We start from the raw sequence: 23,924 nt of genomic DNA, 5'->3' as shown, positions 1-23,924 counted from the left end.
TTACTAATTCATTAATTAATGATAATCTCTGCTCAAAATTACCATGGTACCAGAGGGAATCTGTTTAGAAGATTATCACCAATTTGGGCACACACTCCCAAAAAAAATGGCCACCCCTGAGCTAGGTACTGGTGCAAGGTACCAAGGGAGTGCGGAGTTCAGTAGCCATAACCTTACTGAAAAGCAGAGCAGGTTTAGAAACAAAGAAAACCTACAGCACAATACAGGCCCTTCGGCCCACAAAGTTGTGCCGAACATGTCCCTATCTTAGAAATTACTAGGGTTACCCATAGCCCTCTATTTTTCTAAACTCCATGTACCTATCCAACAGTCTCATAAAAGACCCTATCGTATCCACCTCCACCACTGTTGACTTCAGCCCATTCCACACACTCACCACTCTCTGTGTAAAAAACTTACCCCTGACATCTCCTCTGTACCTACTCCCTAGCACCTTAAACCTGTGCCCTTTCATTTCAGCCCTGGGAAAAAGCCTCTGACTATCCACACAATCAATGTCTCTCATCATCTTATACACCTCTATCAGGTCACCTCCCATCCTCCGTCGTTCCAAAGAGAAAAGGCCAAATTCACTCAACCTGTCATCATAAGGCATTCTCCCCAATCCAGGCAACATCCTTGTAAATCTCCTCCACACCCTTTCTATGGCTTCCACATCCTTCCTGTAGTGAGGCGACCGGAATTGAGCACAGTACTCCAAGTGGGGTCTGACCAGGGTCCTATATAGCTGCAACATTACCTCTCAGCTCCTAAATTCAATTCCATGATTGATGAAGGCCAATACACCATATGTGTTCTTAACCACAGAGTCAACCTGCGCAGCTGCTTTGAGTGTCCTATGGACTAAGACCCCAAGATCCCTCTGATTCTCCACACTGCCAAGAGTCTTACCATTAGCACTATACTCTGTCATCATATTTAACCTACCAAAATGAAGCACTTCACACTTATCTGGGTTGAACTCCATCTGTCACTTCTCAGCCCAGTTTTGCATTCTCTCAATGTCCCGCTGTAATTTCCAACAGCCCTCCACACTATCCACAAGACCTTCAACCTTTGTGTCATCAGCGAATTTACTAACCCATCCTTCCACTTCCTCATCCAGGTCATTTATAAAAATCACAAAGAGTAGGGGTCCCAGAACAGATCCCTGAGGCACACCACTGGTGACCGACCTCCATGCAGAACATGACCCATCTACAACCACTCTTTGCCTTCTGTGGGCAAGCCAGTTCTGGATCCACAAAGCAATGTCCCCTTGGATCCCATGCATCCTTACTTTCTGAATAAGCCTTGCATGGGGTACTTTATCAAATGCCTTGCTGAAATCCATATACACTACATCTACTGCTCTTCCTTCATCAATGTGTTTAGTCACATCTTCAAAGAATTCAATCAGGCTCGTAAGGCACGACCTTCCCTTGACAAAGCCATGCTGACTACTCCTAATCATATACCTATCCAAATGTTCATAAATCCTGTCTCTCAGGATTTTCTCCATCAACTTACCAACCACTGAGGTAAGACTCACTGGTCTATAATTTCCTGGGCTATCTCTACTCCCTTTCCTGAATAAGGGAACAACATCCAATGCTCTGGAACCTCTCCCGTCCCCATTGATGATTCAAAGATCATCGCCAGAGGCTTAGCAATCTCCTCCCTTGCCTCCCACAGTAGCTTGGGGTACATCTCATCTGATCCTGGTGACTTATCCAACTTGATGCTTTCCAAAAGCTCCAGCACATCCTTTTTCTTAATATCTATATGCTCAAGCTTTTCAGTCCGCTGCAAGTCATCACCGCAATCACCAAGATCCTTTTCCATAGTGAATACTGAAGCAAAGTATTCATTAAGTACCTCTGCTATTTCCTCCGGTTCCATACACACTTTCTCACTGTTGGGTATGAGTAGCCAGCTCTCTCCACTAATTCATGTATCTATAAACAACATCTTCCTTAAGTACTGATTGCAAAGGCAAGCCCTGGGCCTTTCAAGCCTTACCCGTAAGATTTCATTGTAGACAGGGCTGGTTGTGTTACGTTTAACTGTAGTCTTGCGTTTACTTTGCCTTGATTTATCAGGTAACAGATAAGACTTCACATAGCTGCGGAGAGAGAAGAAAGATTCTTTTCAAAAAATGTTCATGGTTTAATTATTTTATTTTTGACAGAACAATTAATTGAAATGGACTGAAAGATTTGACTTCTAGGCTTCGAATTTGGAATGTCACCCAGATGATGAAATGTCACCCAAAAGACATTTCCCTTTCTCTTCTGCCTGGTGGGAGCCCCATGTAGTATACTTATTTCAGTTCTGAGTGTCCAAACAGTTCAAATTGGCAGCAATAAATTAATTCAGCAGTGACTGGTGACAGGAGAGCCAGTATTTGAGTATGGAAGTGTTAAGTTTGTGCAGTAGGGATTTCCAAGGCTGTTGTGAAGTTTGTAACTGGGACAAAGGAGGAGGGTCATACTAATGCACATTTGCAACAGGCAACTTGTCACTAAAACAGACAGCTTCATACTTTGTCCAAAATCAGCGCATTTTTTTTTAGGTCAGATATCCAAAATTAAATTTTAGCTGCAATCCATTTGAGAGACAAAAATCTCAAATCAGTAGTTAACAGTTGGACTTTGATATATCCTCATTAGAGAATGGAGAGCTCAGGAGACTGCCAGAGTGCACGTCCACCTCTGCTGTATTCCTCATTTCCCCAGTACGTGAAAGATATTCAGACTACAATTCCAGCATCCAATGCTGCTCTAACTTACAAGTAAACATTATGAACTGTCCCAAATAGTACATGCATAGATATTGAAAAAAATCCACCCGAGTAACATATCCAGTTAGCTCCAACCCACAAGGATATTATTATTCAGCGTTCGGCTTAAAATGACCCGCATGTTAAATGCGAAGAAGTTGTATTTGCTCTCTACTACAGAGTATTTTTAGGAAATTCAGGCACCCATATTCACACAAACACACTCACGGATTTGATCTCCTCTTGTTCTCATCCCCATAAGCGAGGTTGCGACATTCCTTCACATGTATATTAAGTGCTTGTTTCTTTTGGTCATAGCGGAGGAAGAAGATGATCTCTCCAGTGACGGTAACATTGCCAAAGTCACCTGCTTCACTATAGATACTGACCATGCTGCCTAACGTACTCTGAAACAAGTGTGAAAAGAAATTAAACAAGAAAGCAACATCTCTCAGTTTACTAAATTTGTACATCGTGATTCAGTCTAATTTATACAGGTGTCCCCTACTTTACGAATGTTCGCTTTACACCACTTCGCTTTTACAAAAGACCTACATTAGTAACCTGTTTTCGCATTACAAAGAGGATTTTCATTTCAATGAAAATTTTTCCCATATAAATTAATGGTTCTTCACTTGACGCCATTTCAGCTTAAGAAAGGTTTCATAGGAACACTCTGCTTTTGTAAAGGGGGATTTTGTAATCTTTACACAGCTAAAATTACCTATACCGCTCTCTGACAGAAGTTGATAAAAAGCTATATTTATACATATTATACTTATTCATAGTCAGAATGAGGGACTAATCATGTCAACAGTTACACTTTGAATATAGATGTTTTATCAAGATGTTCCAGTCTTGAGCATTTATTGGTCTAGGCTCATTATTCTGTAGCATTTTTAAAGGAATTCAGTCAGTGTATCTTACTGATTAAGATAAGCCATTTTTTGGCTGGGAAGTTACTAACTGAATGTAAAAAAGGTAACCTGTGTTCAGTAAGTTTCCAAAAAAGAAAGGCTGGTTAATTTTTTTTCTAAGTAAAGTATTAATTCAGGAATGAAAATAGCCTGGAAGATATTATTTGATAATATTCCATAGATTGTCCTGAGAGGAGAAGGGATCTGTAACATTTCAAGAAAAAAAAGCAATTTTAGTTGCACAGCAGGATCTCATTACTGCAACAGGGCATAAAAATCTCTGCAGATATTCGCAAGTCTTGAATAACACATGGACACACAACCTTCAGATCCCACGACAATTGTGCAACTAACTGAAACACAGATCGTTTGTAACTAATACCTACATTAAAAAATTCTCAACATATCTATTTGTGTTAAGATCGAGTACATGGGAAATAGTTTATGATTCATAATTCAAAAGTGTGAAATGAATACAGAATTTGTGTAACCACATCAAGATACAGTTATGTTTTAGAGACACACACAAAAACAGGCTAAATTTTATAACAAAATGGATAACTGTTAATCAAAATGTCCCAAGTTTGCTTGGGTAGAGGCTAATTATAAAGGGCATCTCTGGACAACATATTCATAGCAGAATTACATTCTGATAATCATCTTAAAATTATGATACTTCTCTTTTCTCCTAACAATCAGTACATTTTTCCTCTGAGCAGATGAAGCATACAGACTATGTCGAATAGAGTTCAAACTCAATCTGTGCCAAGTTTATCTGGTGGCAGATTTGAGGGCAACAATGAAAAGACTACAATAGACTCATCTGTTCTTGCACTATTACCAGCAATACTTCTGTTCCTGTCAATTTACAAAGTGACCCCTGCTGGGGAGAGATCAAATGCAATGTGAGCGCAAGACCAGATTTGCCATTAGTCATCATAGTCGAATAATGGCCACATGATTGAGTTACTGGCGGATGGTGGTTGCTTTGGAAATATTCCACATCAATGAATCAGTGAGGAGCATGAAAACCAACAAGTAGAACATCAACAAATTGGACTGACCTTGGGAAGAATGTGCATTAATTTTGCCAACAGTAATGAAATCAAGGGTAACTTTAGACCAGAAGACCATAAGACATAGCAGCAGAATTAGGCCATTTGTCCCATCGAGTCTGCTCTGCCATTCAATTATGGCTGATCCTTTTCCTCAGCCTCATTCCCTGGCCTTATCCCCATAACATTTAATGCCATGTCCACTCAAGAACTTATCAAGCTCTGCTTTAAATACACCCAACGACCTGGCCTCCACAGTTGCCTGTGGTAACAAATTCCACAAGTTCACCACCCTCTGGCTGAGGAAATTTCTCCACATCTCCCTTTTAAATGGACGCCCCTCTATCCTGAGGCAGTGCCCACTTGTCCTAGACTCCCCTACATGGGAAACATCCTTTCCACATCTACTCTGTCTAGGCCTTTCTATATTTGAAAGTTTTCAATGAGATCCCCCCTCATCCGTCTGAATTCCAGCAAGTACAGACCCAGAGCTATCAAACGTTCCTCGTAATGATAACCCTTTCATTTCCAGAATCATCCTTGTGAACCACCTCTGGACCCTCTCCAATGCCAGCACATCTTTTCTAAGATGAGGAGCCCAAAACTGTTCACAATACTCAAGGTGAGGCCGCACTATTACCTTATAAATCCTCAGCATCGCATCCCAGCTCTTGTATTCTAGACCCCTTGCAAAGTATGTTAACATTGCATTTGCCTTCCTCATCACCAACTCTACCTGCAGGTTAACCTTTAGGGTGATCTGCACAAGGACCACCAAGTCCCTTTCCAGCTCAGATTCCTGGATTTCCTCCCCGTTTAGAAAGTAGTCCACACATTTATTTCTGCTACCAAAGTACATGACCATGCATTTTCTAACATTGTATTTCATTTGCTACTTTCTTGCCCATTCTGTCTAAGTAAGTCCTTCTGCAACCTACCTATTTCCTCAACACGACCTGACCCTCCACCAATCTTCGTATCATCTGCAAACTTGGCAACAAAGCCATCTATTCCATCATCTATATCTTTGATATACAGCATAAAAAGAAGCCGTCCCAACACTGACTTCTGTGGAACACCACTAGTCACTGGCAGCCAACCAGAAAAGGATCCTTTTATTCCCACTCGCTGCCTCCTACCAATCAGCCAATGCTCTAACCATCGTAGTAACTTTCCTGTAATACCATGGACTCTTAACTTGGTAAGCGGCCTCATGTGTGGCACTATGTCAAAGGCCTTCTGAAAGTCCAAATATACAACATCCACTGCATTCCCTTTATCTATCCTACTTGTAATCTCCTCAAAGAATTGTAACAGATTCATCAGGCAAGATTTTCCTTTAAGAAAACCATGCTGATTTTGTCCCATCTTGTCCTGCGTCACCAAGTACTCCATAACCTTATCCTTAACAATCGACCCTAACCCCAGCCACTGAGGTCAGGCTAATTGGTCTATAATTTCCTTTCTGCTGCCTTCCTCCTTTCTTAAAGAGTAAAGTGGCATTTGCCATTTTCAAATCTTCTGGCACAATGCCAGAGTCCAATGATTTTTGAAAGATCATTTCTAACGTCATCACAATCTCTATTGCTACCTCTTTTAGAACCCTAGGGTATAGTTCATCTGGTTCACTTGGGTCTTTCAGCTTTTTGAGCACCTTCTCCCTTGTAATAGTAACTGTACTCACTTCTCTTCTCCCACACCCTTCAACACCTGGCACACTGCTAGTGTCTTCCACAGTGAAGACTGATGCAAAATACTCATTTAGTTCACCTGCCATTTCCTTGTCCCCTGTTATTATTTCTCCAGCCTCATTTTCTAGCAGTCCTATATCCACTCTCATCTCTCTTTTATCTTCTTACATACTTGAAAAAGATATTACTATCCACTTTGATATTGTTTGCTAGCTTGCTTTCATATTTCATCTTTTCCCTCCTAATGACTCTTTCAGTTGCTCTTTGTAAGTTTTTTAAAACTTCACAATCCTCTATCTTCCCACTAATTTTTGCTTTGTTTTATGCCCTCTCTTTGGCTTTTATACTAGTTTTGATTTCCCTTGTCAGCCACGGTTGTACTATTTTGTTAGTGCTATTTACTCTATTTGATTTTCCAGAGCTATTTAAGTCACAAAATCAGCTAGAGTTGAGAAAAAAAGCAAAGCTAGAGCACTGCTTAAGGGAGAAATAGAATTAAAAAACTCAGATGTTGGATTGGGGTAATAATAATGACTGCATATTTCTCCAAACTCCTTGATCACAGGATGTACCCAGCTTGAATTTAAAAGAATGCAATATATCTTCTGCTTTATACTAATGAGCCCTAATCAGTATAATATATCTTGTTGCATATCATCTTGGTAATTTAAACTTAAATAGGACAATGAACTTGATATTCACCACATTCATAAAAAAAAGAAAATTTTTGACCTTATTTCTTTCTAATGCACATGCTTGAAGAATTATACAATACGTGGAGGTTTAAATCACAATAGTTTGCTGGGAAACATACCACAGAACTTCCACTCTTGAGGCTTTGGCGAGGATTTGTCAAACGGTGCATTGACACCAACTTATCAATATCCTCCTCTTCCTCATCCTGTCAAAAATCAAAGGTTACAAACAAGTATAAAGCTCTGGAAATAATAGAACAATTAAGGACTGTGGTCAAGTTGCCGCTGCAAACTGCCTGACTAATTGTTTAAACACTGACTGGCTTAAAATTGTATCTACAGTCGGCCTTCCTTATCTGCAAGGGATTGGTTCCGAAACCCCTCGTGGATACCAAAAAACGCAGATGCTCAAGTCCCTTATTCAACCTGTCTCAATGCGGTGGACTTTAGGACCCAGCGGAACCCAGACTTTACTTAACCTGTCTTGGTGCGGTGGACATTAGGACCCAGTGGTAGTGCACTGAATCTGCAGTGTTTCTGTTCAGGAAAATAATCACGATTACTATTGAAAATAAAGCAGGACTTCCGGTAAGATGGCGATTGTTTAGCTGCTCCGAACTTTTGCTCCGTTATTTTCACTATCTTTGCACTATATGTCTCCATTCTTAAACCTTAGGTATTTTATTAGGTCTCTTTTACTTGCCTGTGAACACATCTATCTTATAATGTCTACTAAAAGTACTAAAACCGGGAAAAAGGAAGCTTCTACGGCTTTGCCAGCTAACATTTTCGCTGCTTTGGAACAGCATCAACAAGATATTTTAAAGGAATTTAGAACTTCTTTCAAACAGCTGGATGCCAAATTGGATCGGATCAACGCTAGAGTGGACAAACATGCTGAACATTTATCTCGCATCGACTCAACCTCTGAAGATTTAAAATGCCGTGTTCAATATCTGGAATCTCTCTGCTCCAGCCTAGTGGAGAAGAATTGCAAACTTTTTTCCAAAATGGTGGATCTTGAAAACCGGAGCAGACGTTGCAATCTACAAATTCTTGGTTTGCCAGAGGCCACCAAAAAGGGCTCTCCCATTGAATTTTTTTCTGATTTACTCTGTGAGATTTTTGGGAAAGAATTTTTTCCGACTCCACCTGAGCTTGAAAGGGCACACAGGATCTACGTTCCCCGTGCAATTCTGGGTTCCCGCCCACGGCCGGTAATATTGTGCTTTCATCAATATCAAGTGAAAAACCGTTTGATTATGGAGGCACGTCTCAGTGGTACTTTTGCTTTTCAAAATACAGTCATTCATTTTGTGGAGGATTTTGCCACCCAGGTTCTGAAGATGCGTGCTGAGTTTAAAGGTGCAATCTTTCCCTTTCTTCCTCTCTCTCCTCTCCTTTGGAAAGTGGGGGTCAGGAGAGTAAGTTATTTTATAAACTAACCTGTTCTACATTCAGACCTGGAACTGACTGACTGCGGTCTCCCATGGATTCCTCCTTGTCTGTAGCATCCGATACACGGAGATCCATCACCGATTTACTATAATCTAATGGGGATTTGAACAGAACATTAGAATTACAAAAACCTTACAACACAACTTATACCTGATGATACCCCTGCTTATCCAAGTGTGGATTATCTGTGGCTTTATGACCAAGGGATGTGTCAGACTTTCCCTGTAACTATCTTTGAGAAGAACACAACTAAGAATTCCCTGCAACTTACTGGCCTCCTCACTGATCCACCCAAGAGCCTGTGGAACAATTTCAAAATGTTTCACTGGGAAACCATTGCTATTTCAGGGATAAGTTAATTACTTGACTATATATTTATTATTCCCATTTTATGAATTCGCTTCAGTCATGGGCTTCACCATCTATTTAATGCCACCAGCCCACCACCCCTCCTATAACCTTTTTTTCCTCCTTTAGGATGTTTCTCAGTTTCTATTTTGACCAAGGTTTTACCAGCTGCTCCAGTATCTCTTTATATAACTCAGTATTAAATTATGTTTAATAATTTAATAAACTGCAAAATGATTTGAGCTACTTTGTAATATTTAGATGCTGCTATTAGGGTTAAGTATATCTTGGGTTGAAAGCACCTCAAGAGGTACAGAAGTACAACAGCTCACCTGTGGATTTTAGATTTCGTTTTACACTCTTTTTAAACATGTCTTCTGGAGCATTTTCATCCACTGAAATTTTGCTGTCTATTTTTGTGCGAGTTTCCTATGAAGGAGAAAGGGTTAAACGATTTTAAAACATGTACAGATGGATTCTGTGTTTTGAAGTTCCAGTTTATTTTAAATGCCCTTATAAGGTATCATCTTGTGAAATAATACCACATCAAAAACTAATGTGTAAAAAAATGGAAGTACTTCTTGACCCATTATGGTCAAAATAATAATAATTCTTCACTGTTCTCTCTCTTTGTCTGATACAACTGTGTGACTTGTTGATCCATTTTAGAGGGGAGTTACAAGTCCACCATATTTATGTTGACTTGGAATCACACGCTGGTCCCAAGAGCTAATAGTTCTTGATCTTTTTCATGCCTTGTGCAGTCTTCATGAGGGTGAGCTGTCAGCTAGATGCTCAACCCATCACAGATGGAAAGTGTGCGAGGAGCCGGCCAGATTTGAACCTGGGACCATTCGCCTCAAGGTTCAGTGGTGATGCCACTACACCACCGGCCAGCATTGGAGCTAATAGAGATGGGCATTAAATAATGGCAACACCCATATCCCTTCAGTTAATAATAAAAGAAAACAGAAGCCTTCTGCCATCTATAAACAATGTAAAATTGCAGCAATCTAATAGCCCAGGTGAATGGAAGAATACCCACTAGAGTTCATTATCACTACCTTCGAAAACTGGCATCTACTTGCTTTCCATGCATGTATGTATGATTGTTGAAATCTAGAGGAAGGTGGTCAACATTTCACTGCTGGGCACAAAATGCACCCTGACCCGGGATTCCTCACCGAGTCAGGCAAGGGAACAGGGCCCTGGACTAATCTCTTAACACCCATTTCATGAACCTCAGAGAATTCTGGACCAGCTACTAGGAATCCAAGGGGTAAACTCCTGTCAATTTCAAAGTAAGGGAACAGCAGAAACCTTGGATAAGAAAAAGACTTCCACATAATTTACCATCTTAAAAGTACTTTATTGTAGTTCTGTCATTTTTTTCAAATGACCTATTTGTAGCTACATCTCTCAAACCTTTTAGAAAAGCTTTCATGTCGAATTTAAATAGATTATACACAAAACATCCTTGCAAGTCCCAGTTAGTCAAAGAGGATTATCTAATTTGTCAGATGTGATTCCATAAAGATGTTGTGGTGGACTCCTACTGTATCCTTAACTGACCACTTAGTTGTTTCAAGAATACTGAGAGATGACCAATAAATATAGATTTGGCAGATATACCCGTACACCAAGAAAAAGTAAAATAGTGCAAGGAGAGTGTATTGCAGTACATTGTTTGAGTCAGATGGCAGGTTGTTTCTGTTTTTGGCTGGTGTCGTTGATTTGACTGGAAGAGTCATGCTGCCTGTGACAACAGGTCGGGAAGCAGGAAAACCATTCACATTACCGAGGCTGCTTTCAGTTAAGGAGTTCCGCCTGAAAAATATAGAGACAGGAAATAAAGTATATTGGAAGTTCACTAATACCATGGCAGTAAATGCCCACCCACCCACAGGGTTGTTGGAGTTCCAAAAATGATCTAAAACTTTTCTATAGTTTATATTGCTTTTTTTCTGAATGTATGATAAAGATGGATAAAGTACTAAGAAAGGACATAAAAATACTTTTGGTGCAGTACTCAGGATCTACATTCTTAACCTGATGCAGTTATTGAATGATATTCTTCACTCACATTCATTTTAAAAGCAACGTAATCATGATGATAGGTTTATTTGTTCAAGGACTCTACAATACGTCCAAGGTTAGGTACCACAACACACTGAATCAAATTGGGGTCATTTTATAACTCATGACATAAATTAATGGAACAAATTCACACAAATAATACGTTTTCATTCCAAAGTCCAATTTCCGACATCTGTTGTTTACAATATTTATTAAGTGGGTGGACTCCAGCAAACAGCACTTGCAGAGGATTGCTTAAACAAACTCACCTTACTGGATAAACACTGTTTGTGGCAGGTGTTTTGTGTGACTTTGGTTCTATTTGCATTGTTATTGCTGGCAACTGGCAATTGTCGTTCTCACTTCAGAATAATGAAGTACCTTTGAACAACGTACTGTTTGCTTGGGTTAGTCACCAAGTGTGCATATGTCAGCCTTTGGTTGATTGAAGGAAATGGCATTTGGAGATCAAGACCTCAAACCTGCCATTAAAAACTCATATTCTTGTGAACAGTAGGGATCTTTGTCCTCTTAAGCTCTGAGATCCAGACAGCCACAAGTAGGCATCTTGAAGCATTGGAAAAATACAGCAATGAAGTGCCTGCAAAGTTCTTCAACTTTGCTTTAAGGATAAACTAACCAGTGTCAGTGACCTCTCTCAGGCCAACGTTCTCAGCAACCTCTCACTGGGATACATTGGGCTGGCCATGTCATTTGAATGCCTGATACTAGCCTCCTGAAAAGGCTAAAGGGTGCTGAGAAGAATAGAATTTAGAATTTAGAAAAGAATTTACTTCATTTTCACCAGCATCTTCAAGGCCTTGAATGTGCATTGAACTAGAAATTCCTTCATATGAAGCATATTTTGCAAATATAATCAAGCTAAACAGATTGACTCCCTTTTTTGTGCCCTTGAGGTAGATCTCTCAATTTTTATGTCCTGTTGCTTCTTATTCTCAGCTCTTGAACCCCAGTCCCTGCTTTAACCCCAAGCCCAATTCTTATTCCGACTCCCACACAACACCCTCCAAATAATGAGGTGATTATTCCAGCAACAAAACCAACATTTCTATAGTGATTTTGACATAGTACACAAAACCTGGGTCATTGTTGGTACTAGAGGGGTAGATTTTCCAGATTGTTGTTTACTAGGACTGTTAATACACCCTTATCCTTTCCATTCATTTTCTTGAAGGTGTGACACTGTAGTATAATTTTCCCCAGTGAGCCACATGAGTTCAAGGGAAACAAAATTCAATCCGTTGAAAGAGAGCATGGGTACCAGAATCCTGGTGTAATTATAGGGAGCGCAGGAAACAGAACCAAGTGCCATGCCTTCGGGACTTCTAAATGACTGGGACTGTGGATTAGTAGAGCTTTACTGCATAATATCTCAGATACGTTGCCAAGGAAAACATAACACAAGCCATATAAAGAGCTGGTATTACAGAATATCTAATGCTTAGTCAGAAAGTTATGCTACAAGAAAATGACATGTCCTAATACACATTCAGTAAATTTGAAGGAATTTCAGATTCTCCATGGTTGCCCACCTGGAATTTTTGGGTGTGTTGTGTCTAGAGGCAGAGTGTATACTGCTCTTGTTGCTGCTGACACTCAGGTGTCCAGTGGACTCTGTGTCGCTTAGCTGATCATCAGCCTCTTGGGTTTCTGACTGATTGCTAACAAAGCCGAAAAACAGATAAAATAAAATGGTAAGTTGGTTTATTATTGCCACATGTACAGTGAAGCACACCGTCACTACCAATCAATTCATTACTATGACACGTTGAGGTGGTAAAAGGTAAAATAATAACAGAATGCAGAATGAAGTGCCACTGTACAGAGGAGTGTAGTGCAGGTAGACACTATCGTGCAAGGTAGATTATGAAGTAAGAGTTCATTTTATTGCAGTAGGGAACCATTCAATCGTCTTATAACAGCATGATAGAAGGTGAAGCATGCTCTATATCCAGAGCATTGAGTGTGGAATGACCGGCCAGCGGTGCATGCGAGCTCAATTTCAACGTTTAAAGAAGTTTGGAATGGTACGTGTATTGTAGGGACATGGAGGACTATGGTCCTGGTGCAGGTCGACGGGAGTAGGTAGTTTAAATGGTTTTGGCATGAACTAGGTGGGCCAAAGGGACTGCTTCTGTGCTGTACTCTATTGCTCTATTCTCCCAACGCAGCTTCCTCTACAACGGCGCAACCAGACGTAGATTGGGGAACTGCTTTATCGAGCACTTTCGCTCCCTCTGCAACAAGCAGGATTTCCAGATGACCAACAGTTTTAATTCCAATCACCATTCCCATTCCAACATGTTGGTGCATGGCCTCCTCTACTGCCAAGATGAGGCCACCCTCAAATTGGAGGAGGAACACCTCATATTCCGTCTCTAGGTAACCTCCAACCTGATAGCATGAACATTGATTTCTCGAACCTGGTATTTTATCCCGCTCCCCCTTCCCTTTTCTTCCAGTTCCCCCTTCTGGCTCCCCTCTAACTTCTCCACACTTGCCCATCACCATCCGTCCTCAGCACCATTCATATAAGACAGGAAAATGTGCACTATTCGCCTTCTTGAATGCAATGGCCAGCATTGTTGTTTTGCTAATATTTAGAAAAAGGTTGTTGTCATGACATCATGTCATTAGGCTCTATCAGGTATGAGGATTGGTTACTTTTACTGTTTTATCAGTAAACCACCATTGGACATATTACCTATTTCATTCTTCAGACGTGTTATATAGTCAAAAGAGGATTTTGTAGATTGAAACCAACTCTGTGGGTAACTTTTTGAACTGCTCTTGGTTTTTAATAACCAGATTAATTCTATTATTTGGATCCTTTCTTTTGTTTAAATACAACTGCAAAGGAAAAAATTTCAAGGGCTCACTTGATTTTAGTTAACATTATCACCGCATTGTATGTCCTTGCTTTGCAGTTGTGAATGGTCAAGTTTGAAAAGAAATCACTCAGATTATGACACTGAATGGTTAAATTCAAGCTTTTAGACTCAGATCATTGATCAGATGATGGAGAAATTTGACATTGTGGATATTAAGCTCACAATGAAGCCTGCCCAAGTTTGACACCAAATGAGTGAGTGATGTTTTCCATCTGATTACTCAAAGCAATAAAACACAGTGACTTTTACATCATCAGCACATTTTTCTATGGTCTGATGATCAAATTACAAAATCAAGATTTTGCTTTGCCCTTTGAAAAGGAAATTAACATATTCCTTTTGCCAGATACTTTATGACTATTTTAAAATTTGCACAGGAGTTCCTCTGAAGTTGCAGAATAACATGCATCAGAACTCTTGTACAAATTTCAGCCTTATTTTCTCCTCCTCTTCCCGTTGTTTGCTGTGGTCTAGTCCTACTTATCCTCTGATCACCTTAGTCCTCCTCCCTGCCCTCTCCGGTTTTGTAAACCTTCTACTTTACCATGTTTTACAAAAATTTGTAAATTTTGAGATAAAGTATTCTTTTCACTTCATCAAACTTTTACCCTTCCTGAAGCTGAGGACTGTCAGAGATTTGATTAGCACTCCCCATTTTTCCTAACTTTTGTTTTCTTGGAAAAGATGCATGTTTTTAATTTTTTCCCCTGCTTACTTCCAAACCCAAAAAGAAATATCAGGGTAGAAATTCTTATTATAGACACCAAATGTGCAACATAATAAAACAGAGGCATTAACAACAATTATAAAATATGGGCCTGAGGAATCAAATTCAGAAATAGATTGAATGTGTATAATATTCTTTTTCCAAACAAAAAACAAAGTTAATGGTGTAGGTGCTAGACGATTACACTCACCCAGAACCTTTGCCTTCATCTTCAAAGACCTTCTGCTGTGACTTTGCTTCAGTATTTGTCTTTGCGTCATTGGCCAGTACCTTTTGTAGCAATGCCTGTCCCACTGTCTCTCGCTTATTTACTAGACAGTAAACAAAAAGTTGGGGAGGTGTTTACTTCCTTTTACTGCCCATGGTCTATCCGTTCTCCACTCCTGAACCCTCACAGATTTTACAGTTCCAATACATCACAATAAGCGGGTACAACACTAACTTCAGTAAAGCTTACAGAATAAAGTGTACTCTACTAATGGAACCAAGCAACGGGCTCCAGTATACCATCTTTCCCCCGAGTAAAATGTTCCTAGAAAATTCACAGGGTTGGCGGGAGAGTAAGGGAATGAAAACCAGACAAAATTTGACACCCAAGCTGTTGAGCAATCATTGAGATAGGTAACCAAAAGTTTGCTTTAAGTGGCCAGAAACTGGGAGCTCCAGAACACCATGGCAGATGGAGCAAAGGTGCACACACAAGTGGCTGTCTAGATTGTGTCTGATCTCACTAATGTATCGGTAGTCATATTGAGAACACCGAATTCAATGAACAAGATTGGAAGGTATGCATGTGAGTTTCTTCCTGCCTTTGAAATGCTGATTTAAGTCCTTTCCTGTTTTCTGAAAAAGGAGGGCATCTCAGATGTTCTGACGTGGAGGGCTTCACCTCAGAACAGATTGCGCAAGGACAAAGAAAATGAGAGAAAGGAACGGTGTGCTTTCAAGGGCAGGACGAGATAGTTTGACTCCTGAGAGCAACAAAGTTCAAGGTAAATTTATTAACAAGTCAATTGGAGATCAATAGTTTAATCAGGTCTTTCTCCTAAAAGGGAGACAGGTATCAAAAATGGTCCAAGTGAATTTGAGAGCAAGGTGGGAGTAGGTAGAAAAGTTAATGAAATTGACGTGTTCTGTGTAACTAAGGAGAGAATGATCCAATTAAAATCAGGACTGTACAAGAGGCCAGATTCAGAAGAATGCAAAGATCCTGAGGTGCCGTAGAAGTTTATCAAAATAGGGAAGTAGTATCTGAAACCAAGGACAACAATTTTGAAGTTAAGACATGGTTTAACTGGCACTCAGTGTAGTTAGCACAGGGGTGACATAAAATTGCCAACTTAGTGCAAATTAGAACAAAGACACCAGAAGACTAGACAAGTTACAGTTTATAGAAGGCGTAAGATGGAACGTCAATCTGGGAGGCTCATCATCTTTTACCCTGAGCTTGCACGTAAATATACATACGTAGCACAGGTATCATTCATGAAGATAGGGAGCCCTCAATTACTTACTCCCATGTTTCCTCTTTAGTGATGCTCTTATTATATCACTACCAAAATCAACACTGTGTCTTTTCGCTCGGTGTTCAAAGAACCAATCTCCAGTCTGTTTCTTCAGCTTTCTGGTGAACAACAAATGATTATATTAGCTGGGTACAACTCCATTATATCTGACTTAAATTGTATTCAGTTTAATCTAGGCCTTGCATTACAAATTGAAACAATACTAATGGCTATTGGATCAACCAAGATCAATTCCCCTTTTAATTCCAAACTTATTGTCCCTAAAATAGCATATGTTTAGATTGAGAGAAATCCAACTTGGCCTCCATCTGAAGCCTTGCTTAAAATGGCTGCTGGATGCCAGTCTTGTTGTTTACAAGAATAAATCAATTGAAAAATGCAGGTACATTACTCAAAAGCCATATAAAGGAGTAAGAATTCCACAAAAACTTTTAGGAAAGCCGGCAAACTGGTTTATTAGATAGCGATATTATATGAAGGTCAATTACTTGCAACAAAAAGCCTATCTGGGATTAGCATACTCCAGATAAGCAGAGATAACACACTCCTTTCTCTTCCTGTCACTTGAGAATATGGAGAAATATTCTATAATTCTATACTTAAACACTATAATGTCTACATCTTCCAATTCATTTAAAGTGTGCACACTCCTGGCAGCATCTTGCATTGAACGGTGAAGAATCTGTAAAAGGCAAATAATTTCATAAAGTCACATCTATTCCAGGACTTTGAAGAAATGACCCTCCTCCTTGAACAACTGAACTTCAGATATCTCATCGTGACACCAATGTTTCAAAAAGAACTGAGAGTTTGGACCTTTAGTGTCAGTTACATTGACAGGTTTGGGAGCAAGATGAGAATAGCCTATTTTCAATCAAAGTATGCCCTCATTCTCTAATGGGAAAAGTATGATCCTTGAAAAATAGAAGACAATGTAACTCAGTATGAACCTGCCATTCCTTTCTTCCTTGCATTTCAGGTAGCATATTCTTAGAACGCCTCCAATGTCAGTTTGTTGTTCATATGCACAAGTACGATGAAAAACATAAATGCAGAAAGCATCATGGATACACAGCATCAGAAATAAAACATTCACAGGAAAAACTACCACAACATCAATTATACAAGAAAGAACTCAATTAGAACAAAAATAAACTCCGTTATGGAGTACTGTTGTATGCTCAGTCAGAATAAGAGCTCATCTGTGTCACCCATCCCGCTAATACATGGGCTCTGCTGCTATACTATATTTAAAAAGCATAGCAGGCTAGCACTTCTACCTTTGAAGGAAATACTAGTTAGCAGGAACACACTCACGACTCTTTGATGCACACGTTGCATTTCCATACGCTGTTGGCATCTTCAGCACCACAGTCCTTGCACACCAGGTGGTTACACTGATTGCACGCACGCCCACTCTTGACAAAGCGGCCAAGACTCTCCTGACAGCGCGCACAAGTCTTTTCACTGTACTCCAGACTTCCACGTTTGGCTCCCTTGCGCCGGATTTCCAGCAGCTCCATCTTGAGCTTCCTTTGGAAAGAAAAGCCAAGACAAAATGTGATCATGGAAGTGCTGAGGACAATTGCTAACTTGTTGCCTTTCCAAAGAAAATAAGACTGCACTGACAGAGGACATCAATTACCTTATTAACTTTTACCCTGACGATATCACACAAAGCCTTCTGCTTAAACAGAATGTGTTCTCGGTGTGGCTGACCCTCACAAGGCTGCACGTACTGTTTAGCTCTAGAGTGGTCACCACGTGCCTCATCAATAACATCCAGCCCATACGCCCTGCAGCCTTCCTTTTCTCTCTCCACTTCAGCCGCCCCAGCTGTAAGCTTGCCACCAATACGTAGAAAGCTCAGCCCTCAACATCAACATGGAGGCCGCTCAGTCTGATCTTCCAAGTTTGAATCTTGACCCGTGCCCACATTCCGCTCAGGACTCTAATTCTGCATCAGTGGAGTAAAGTGCTGGTGATTATATAACATTGGAAAATCTGACTGAGCCTGGTGTATTACTGAGTCTCTGTCCAAGGGCTTCACATCCCATAGACTCCAATCCAAGGCTGTTAGGTCCACATTCCCAGGCCTCGTTTAAGTTGGCGCCGTGTCTGCTCAGACAGCAGATGGGGTTGTGTCAGTCCCTGATTCTTCAGTAACAGCCTCCATGTTGATGTTACTGGCTGCTGCTTTGAAGAACTCATTGATATCCTGAACTTTCCTCGTGGTAACAAGCTTACAGCTGGGACAGCTGAAGTACTGCTGCGAACAGGTTTAGCAAGGTGAAAAGGGACTTCTGGGCAAGCAAGCTGAGGAGACGAGCAGAGGGTGGAAGAGTGACAATACAAACTGCAAGGGCACAAAATGTAAGGGTGAGATAGAAAAGTGCTGTAAAGAGGCACTGCAACTTCCAAATTGCCAGACATCATTATCAGAAATCTGAATAACTTTAACAGTTAAACAGTTAATCCAAACGCAAGAAAAAAATCACAATGGAGTAGGTGGCTAAATTCCCACTGATTTGTAAATGTGGAATTTGGACCAATTACAAATGCTACTGGTTTTCAATAATCAGTTGCTCAGTAACAGAGCAGAAACTTTGCCCAAAATTAAACAAGTACTTCATGAAAGAGAAGGAAATAAACTGCAAGATTTAATCATGGTTCAAAATCCACCTTTTCAACTGCAAAACTAAGACGACTGTCCTGGGAGATAATTCTGAAGTCATATCTTGATCGGGGTTAGCATTCATTTCTAAAATAATTTTCCAAGTTGTTCTAAGAACACACAGGAATATACATATGTCTACCTTGACATGACACGTACAGCTTCAGTTAAGAGTATGGATTGATTTATATGCAAATTAAAAGATAACAGACCACATGGACAAATGGAGTCATCTGACTCTGACATTTGTGTGAGTCATGTTGAAATTTCTAGTCTAAGTATTTTCATTTTTAAATGCTATTTTAGCTTAGCTGAGCAACAAGGGCTTCTTATTCTGTGCAAAAATATTGGAGAAACTGTTGCAAGTGGTCAAAGGTGTAAAAGATTCAGCAGCGTGTGATTTTTGCAAAAGAAATATTATAGTTCTGAAAATGAAATTTCCTTCACATCTATTTCCTAAATATTCTCAAAATTGATCAGCAAAGTTTTGGGATTTCTCATTCGGAGAGAAGATCAGCAATCCATTGCCAGAGTATGACTCCAGCTGTCTACTATTTCTGCAGGTGCATTTGTAAGGGAAGCTGAAAAAGGTTTGTCCAACAAAGATGGCTGAGGTTATTGTTACATAAAGAGGGAAAGGTGGGTAGGTGGGCCAGAATGGTGCAGCAAATAATGCTGCTTTTTCAGAGCTTCAGTAATTGGATCTCTCCAGTGCTGCCTGCACGTGGTGTTCAGTTTCAAGTTCCTGGGTGTCATTATCTTTGAGGACCTAACCTGGATGCAACATATTGATGCAGCCATAAAGAAAGCAAGACAGCGGCTATATTTCATTAGGAGTCCGAGGAGATTAGGTTTGTCACCTAAACCACTTGAAAACTTCTACAGATGTACCATGGAGAGCATTCTGACAGGCTGCGGGGGGTGGGGGGGGGGGGGGGCAACAAAAATGAAGTAAGTTGCAGAAAGTTGTAAAATAAGTCAGCTCCATCATGGGTACAAGCCTCTGTAGTATCTAGCACATCTTCAAGGAGTTGTGCGTTAGAAAGGTGGTGTCCATCATTTACACCCCTACCATATAGAACATGCCCTCTTCTCATTGTTATTAACACAAAGGAGGTACTGGAGCCTGAAGGCACACATACAGCGATTCAGGAGCAGCTTCTTTCCCTCTGCTATCTGATTTCTAAATGGACATTGAACCCATGAATACTACCTCAATACTTCCTTTTATTTCTGTTTTGCACTACTTATTTTAACTTAACTATTTAAGATACTTGTATATAATTACAGTAATTTATATTTTTTCTATATTTATCATGCACTGCACTGTACAGCTGTTGCAAAGTTAACAAATTTCACATCATCTTCCGGTCCAGGAGGCACCTGAGTACAGTGCTCCTTCGGGCGACATTTTCTGGGTAGATCACAAAACCATACATTTCACTTCTTTTATGTTTGCTTTTCATCTTTAATGTCATTCTGGAACATGGAGTCTGTGATTTGCAGTTTGGAGATTGCTTGGGTGTTCCAGCGCTCTGCAGTCTCAGAGAGGATTCTGGGAGCAGAGGTTTTGAGAGCAGGCAGGCTGCAGGATGGGGCGCAAGGTGAAGTTCGAATCCATTTTGCTGATTAACTCTTCCATTGTTCGCTAATTAAAGTGATGAGGGAGGTTGAAACATTGAGTATGCAGACGTTTGGAGATCGTTTAGGTGCTTCTGTGCTCTGCAGTCTCCAAGAGGGTTGTGGGAGACAGAGGCAGCATGCACAAAGCTCATAGCGAGAAGGCTGCGGGATAGGGGATGGGACATGAGCCACTGTTTGACTCCATTTTTGCTGATTAAAATTTGCATTGTTTGCCCATCAAAATGATGAGGGAGACTGAAACATCGAGGCCAATCTGGAGGGTGATGGGTGGCTGCCTGCCTTATAATCGCTGGGGATCACTCTGAGGCCTGAGAGGGAAGAGCCTGCCGCTGTGCCAGGAGAATGTTGCCCAGGTTTAATGTATTTTGGATGTGGACTTGGACTGTGGACTATCTCTTTCAGTCTTACAGTTTTTTGTATTCTGTGTTTTTTTAACTTGATCTTTCTCTTTTTTTTGGGGTATGGGGATTTGTGAGGTCGATGTGCCTGTTCTGTTTTGTTCACTTTTCTGTGCTGGGGAAGGGGTGGATTTGAGGGGTGGGTCTTGCCGTTTTTCTTTTCCTTTCTTGGTTTTGTGGCTATCTGGAGAAGAAGAATTTCAGAGTTGTACACTTTGATAATAAATGGACCTTTAAACCTTTGACATATGCCGATGATATTAAACCCAATTCTGATTTTGACTCACATCGTTACTGCTCCAAATTTTTCCCTCACATCTCAAGTATGCCAGGATAAGTTATTTGACAGTTGTAGTTTCCCTTAATGGAAGCTAATGGTAAAAAAAATCAGAGTGTAGTTGGGCTTATGTGAGAGAATGCAAGCTGCATAACTTGTAGGGAAATGAAAAGGAAAGGAAGGGAAGGAATGAGATTGCTCCCTTGAGAGCTGGCATGGATCCAATGGGCCAAATAACTTCCTTTTAGACTTTGTAAGATAATCAGTCTTCTGTGCAATATCATATAGTATGTTGGGTGAGAATTTGCATAATGCAACCTTGCAACTTCTTATTGAAAGGGTTTAGAACTAGTCAGGGTTATTATTCCAGTACCTACTCTCTCCTTCTTACCTTATCCGCTTTTCTTCCAGCGTCCGCAGCTGCTCATCACGGATGAGAACTCTCATGATTAGATCCTTCTCTTTTTCTGTGAGGAATGACAAGTTGACCAACTCCATCTGCTTTGACATAATGCCGCAATCACCAGAAGAGCTAACGACTGTAACAATCTCCTCGGGGCAACTGAAGGAAATTTCAATGCTGCAACAGAGTGATAAACTATAAATGGAAAGTCGCCGATGTCAAAATTCTTTCTGAAGAGGATAATGAGTATCAAAGTTGGTGGACAATGCTGTATAGTTACTAACCTTAACAGTTCAGAGTCCAACTGAATTCTGCATTAACTCATGAGGCTACCCAATCTCTGTGTTCAGACTTTGACTCGTGAGAACGTCCATTAATTGTTGTCCAGTGTGACGTCATATTGTTGCCCATCTGCTTGTACAACTCAACTCACAACCGCCCATTCTGTTTAAACATTTCACCAAGTTAGACCCTAGGAAAGAACACACCCTGGTGGTTACATGTATGGCAAAGGCTAACTCCACAATCCCAGAGTTGAAAGTAAATGCGCATTAGGATTGTGAATGTGAATTTTACTAACATGAGAAAATCTTCCGATGCTGGAAATCCAAAGCAAAACACACAAAATGCTAGAGGAACTCAAAAAATTTACTGCTCTTTAGTCTAAAACTTCTAAAATGAGGGAATATCAAATATAATCTACTTCTACAACAAAACTGTACAGATGTTTATTGGACAAGCCCTAATGTGGTTATAAGGCGTTTGTCCTATAGGTAAAGCAATTTGATTATTCCATTAATAACCAAGTTCCTGAAATCAATCTTAAATCTATATATTCCTGAGGCATTTGACCAAATTTTTAATATGAAGGGCACTTGATTTCACTCATAAACCCTTGTGCTAAGCAAATAACCTCTTTCTTAATGTCAACTAGAGAAAGGAGATGGTTATCACCTTCGGGTGAACGCACACCTCGCCCCCTTTACATCAGTGGAACTGCAGAAGTGTGTCCCAGAACACATCCTACACAGTAAAGAAAACTCAGCAATGCCCCTACTTCCTGAAGAGAGCTGGACTAGGTACACCCACACTCACATCATTCTACAGATGTGCAGTACAGGCCATCGTAACATGCTGCATCACTGCTTGGCACAGAAACTGCACTGTGGCAGACTGGAAGGCTCTGCAGCAGATTGTCAAAACAGCCCAATGATTCACTGGCACCAACCTACCACCACCAAGGGCATATATACAGAAATGTGCTGGAAAAGGGTCAGAAACATCATGAAGGATCCTACCCACCCTGTTCATGGACTGTTTTTCCCATCAGGGAGGAGGCTATGTAGCATTCATTCCAGGCCAACAGACTCTAAAAACAATTTTCCCCAAGTCGTAAGCCTGATCAACACCTCCACCAAATTACTCACCCCTCCACACCCCTAACCACCACTACCCTACTATTACATCTTGTCAGTCACCATATGTACAAACACTCTCGTGCCTAGCATCACTTTATGGATATACAACCAATCTGTGTATAAGCTATCTTACATATTTATATTTACTGTGTTTTTTAAAATTTTTATTGCGTTCTTTATCTTACTTTTTTTTGTGCTGCATCAGATCTGGAGTAACAATTAATTCATTCTCCTTTACACTTGTTTATGGAAAATGACATTAAATCTGAAATTTGTAAATCATAATGATTTTGTGATTACCTTGAGGAACATTAATTTATGTGTCATGAGAAGACGCTTCATAGAACAGCTGCTCTGCAATTACTGAATTACTTTATTTTGATTTTTAGCAATTAAAGCAAATTTCCTGACAATTATTTCAATAACAACAGACTCCATATTGAATTCAACAGCTTTACTGCACTCCTCACTCTGCTCGGGTATCCAGATGAATTCATATTCAGCAATGACATTCCAACAACACTCTATTTTTGTTGGTAGTGACTAGCAACCATAAGAACAACAGAAACTGCATTAGCAATAAAAGGCAGGGCCTTGCCTCACCTACCAATCTAAATGCCTTAATTGTTTGGTCATGATAAATATGTCCCTCCCGTGCCAACAAAAGAACCTGATTAACATGTTTGTACAGGGATGCTATAACTGTCACAATGAAGATGTCAGCAGGCCCCATCTCTTACAAAAGAAGGCAGAAGATATCAAGATCAGAACTCATTCTTAGCAACACCTTAACTTGATCAAATTCACACACCAGATAATATTAGGCTCAGCAGGTCAGGCAGCATCTGTTGAAAGGAGCAGTCAACGTTTCCGGCCAAGACCCTTCATCAGGACAGGCCCTTCGACCAGTCCTTACGAAGGGT

At 40.3% G+C, this 23,924-nt stretch overlaps 1 protein-coding gene across 5 annotated transcripts in view; it reads right to left on the bottom strand.

The window, feature by feature from the left end:
* sytl4 (synaptotagmin-like 4) overlaps positions 1 to 23,924 on the bottom strand; it is a 74,171-nt gene that overhangs the window by 24,449 nt on the left and 25,798 nt on the right. For 4 of the 5 annotated variants that reach the window (XM_059977259.1, XM_059977260.1, XM_059977258.1 and 1 more), the window contains 12 exons: positions 21,868 to 22,055; positions 21,572 to 21,760; positions 17,505 to 17,720; positions 16,176 to 16,285; positions 14,852 to 14,972; positions 12,576 to 12,704; positions 10,629 to 10,773; positions 9,279 to 9,375; positions 8,587 to 8,690; positions 7,260 to 7,346; positions 3,011 to 3,189; positions 2,023 to 2,125 (listed from right to left, as the gene is read on the bottom strand). In XM_059977259.1, the coding sequence (XP_059833242.1) occupies positions 2,023 to 2,125; positions 3,011 to 3,189; positions 7,260 to 7,346; positions 8,587 to 8,690; positions 9,279 to 9,375; positions 10,629 to 10,773; positions 12,576 to 12,704; positions 14,852 to 14,972; positions 16,176 to 16,285; positions 17,505 to 17,720; positions 21,572 to 21,690 (1,410 nt within the window). In that variant the 5' untranslated portion in view covers positions 21,691 to 21,760; positions 21,868 to 22,055. The remainder of the gene's footprint in view (positions 1 to 2,022; positions 2,126 to 3,010; positions 3,190 to 7,259; positions 7,347 to 8,586; positions 8,691 to 9,278; positions 9,376 to 10,628; positions 10,774 to 12,575; positions 12,705 to 14,851; positions 14,973 to 16,175; positions 16,286 to 17,504; positions 17,721 to 21,571; positions 21,761 to 21,867; positions 22,056 to 23,924) is intronic. The other variant, XM_059977262.1, reaches the window with a different exon arrangement.

The sequence above is a fragment of the Hypanus sabinus genome, chromosome 8, assembly GCF_030144855.1.
Source record: "Hypanus sabinus isolate sHypSab1 chromosome 8, sHypSab1.hap1, whole genome shotgun sequence".
In the NCBI taxonomy this organism is placed as follows: domain Eukaryota; kingdom Metazoa; phylum Chordata; class Chondrichthyes; order Myliobatiformes; family Dasyatidae; genus Hypanus; species Hypanus sabinus.
Note: the sequence above shows the minus strand (reverse complement) of the source record. Positions and strands in the feature narration are given on the sequence as shown.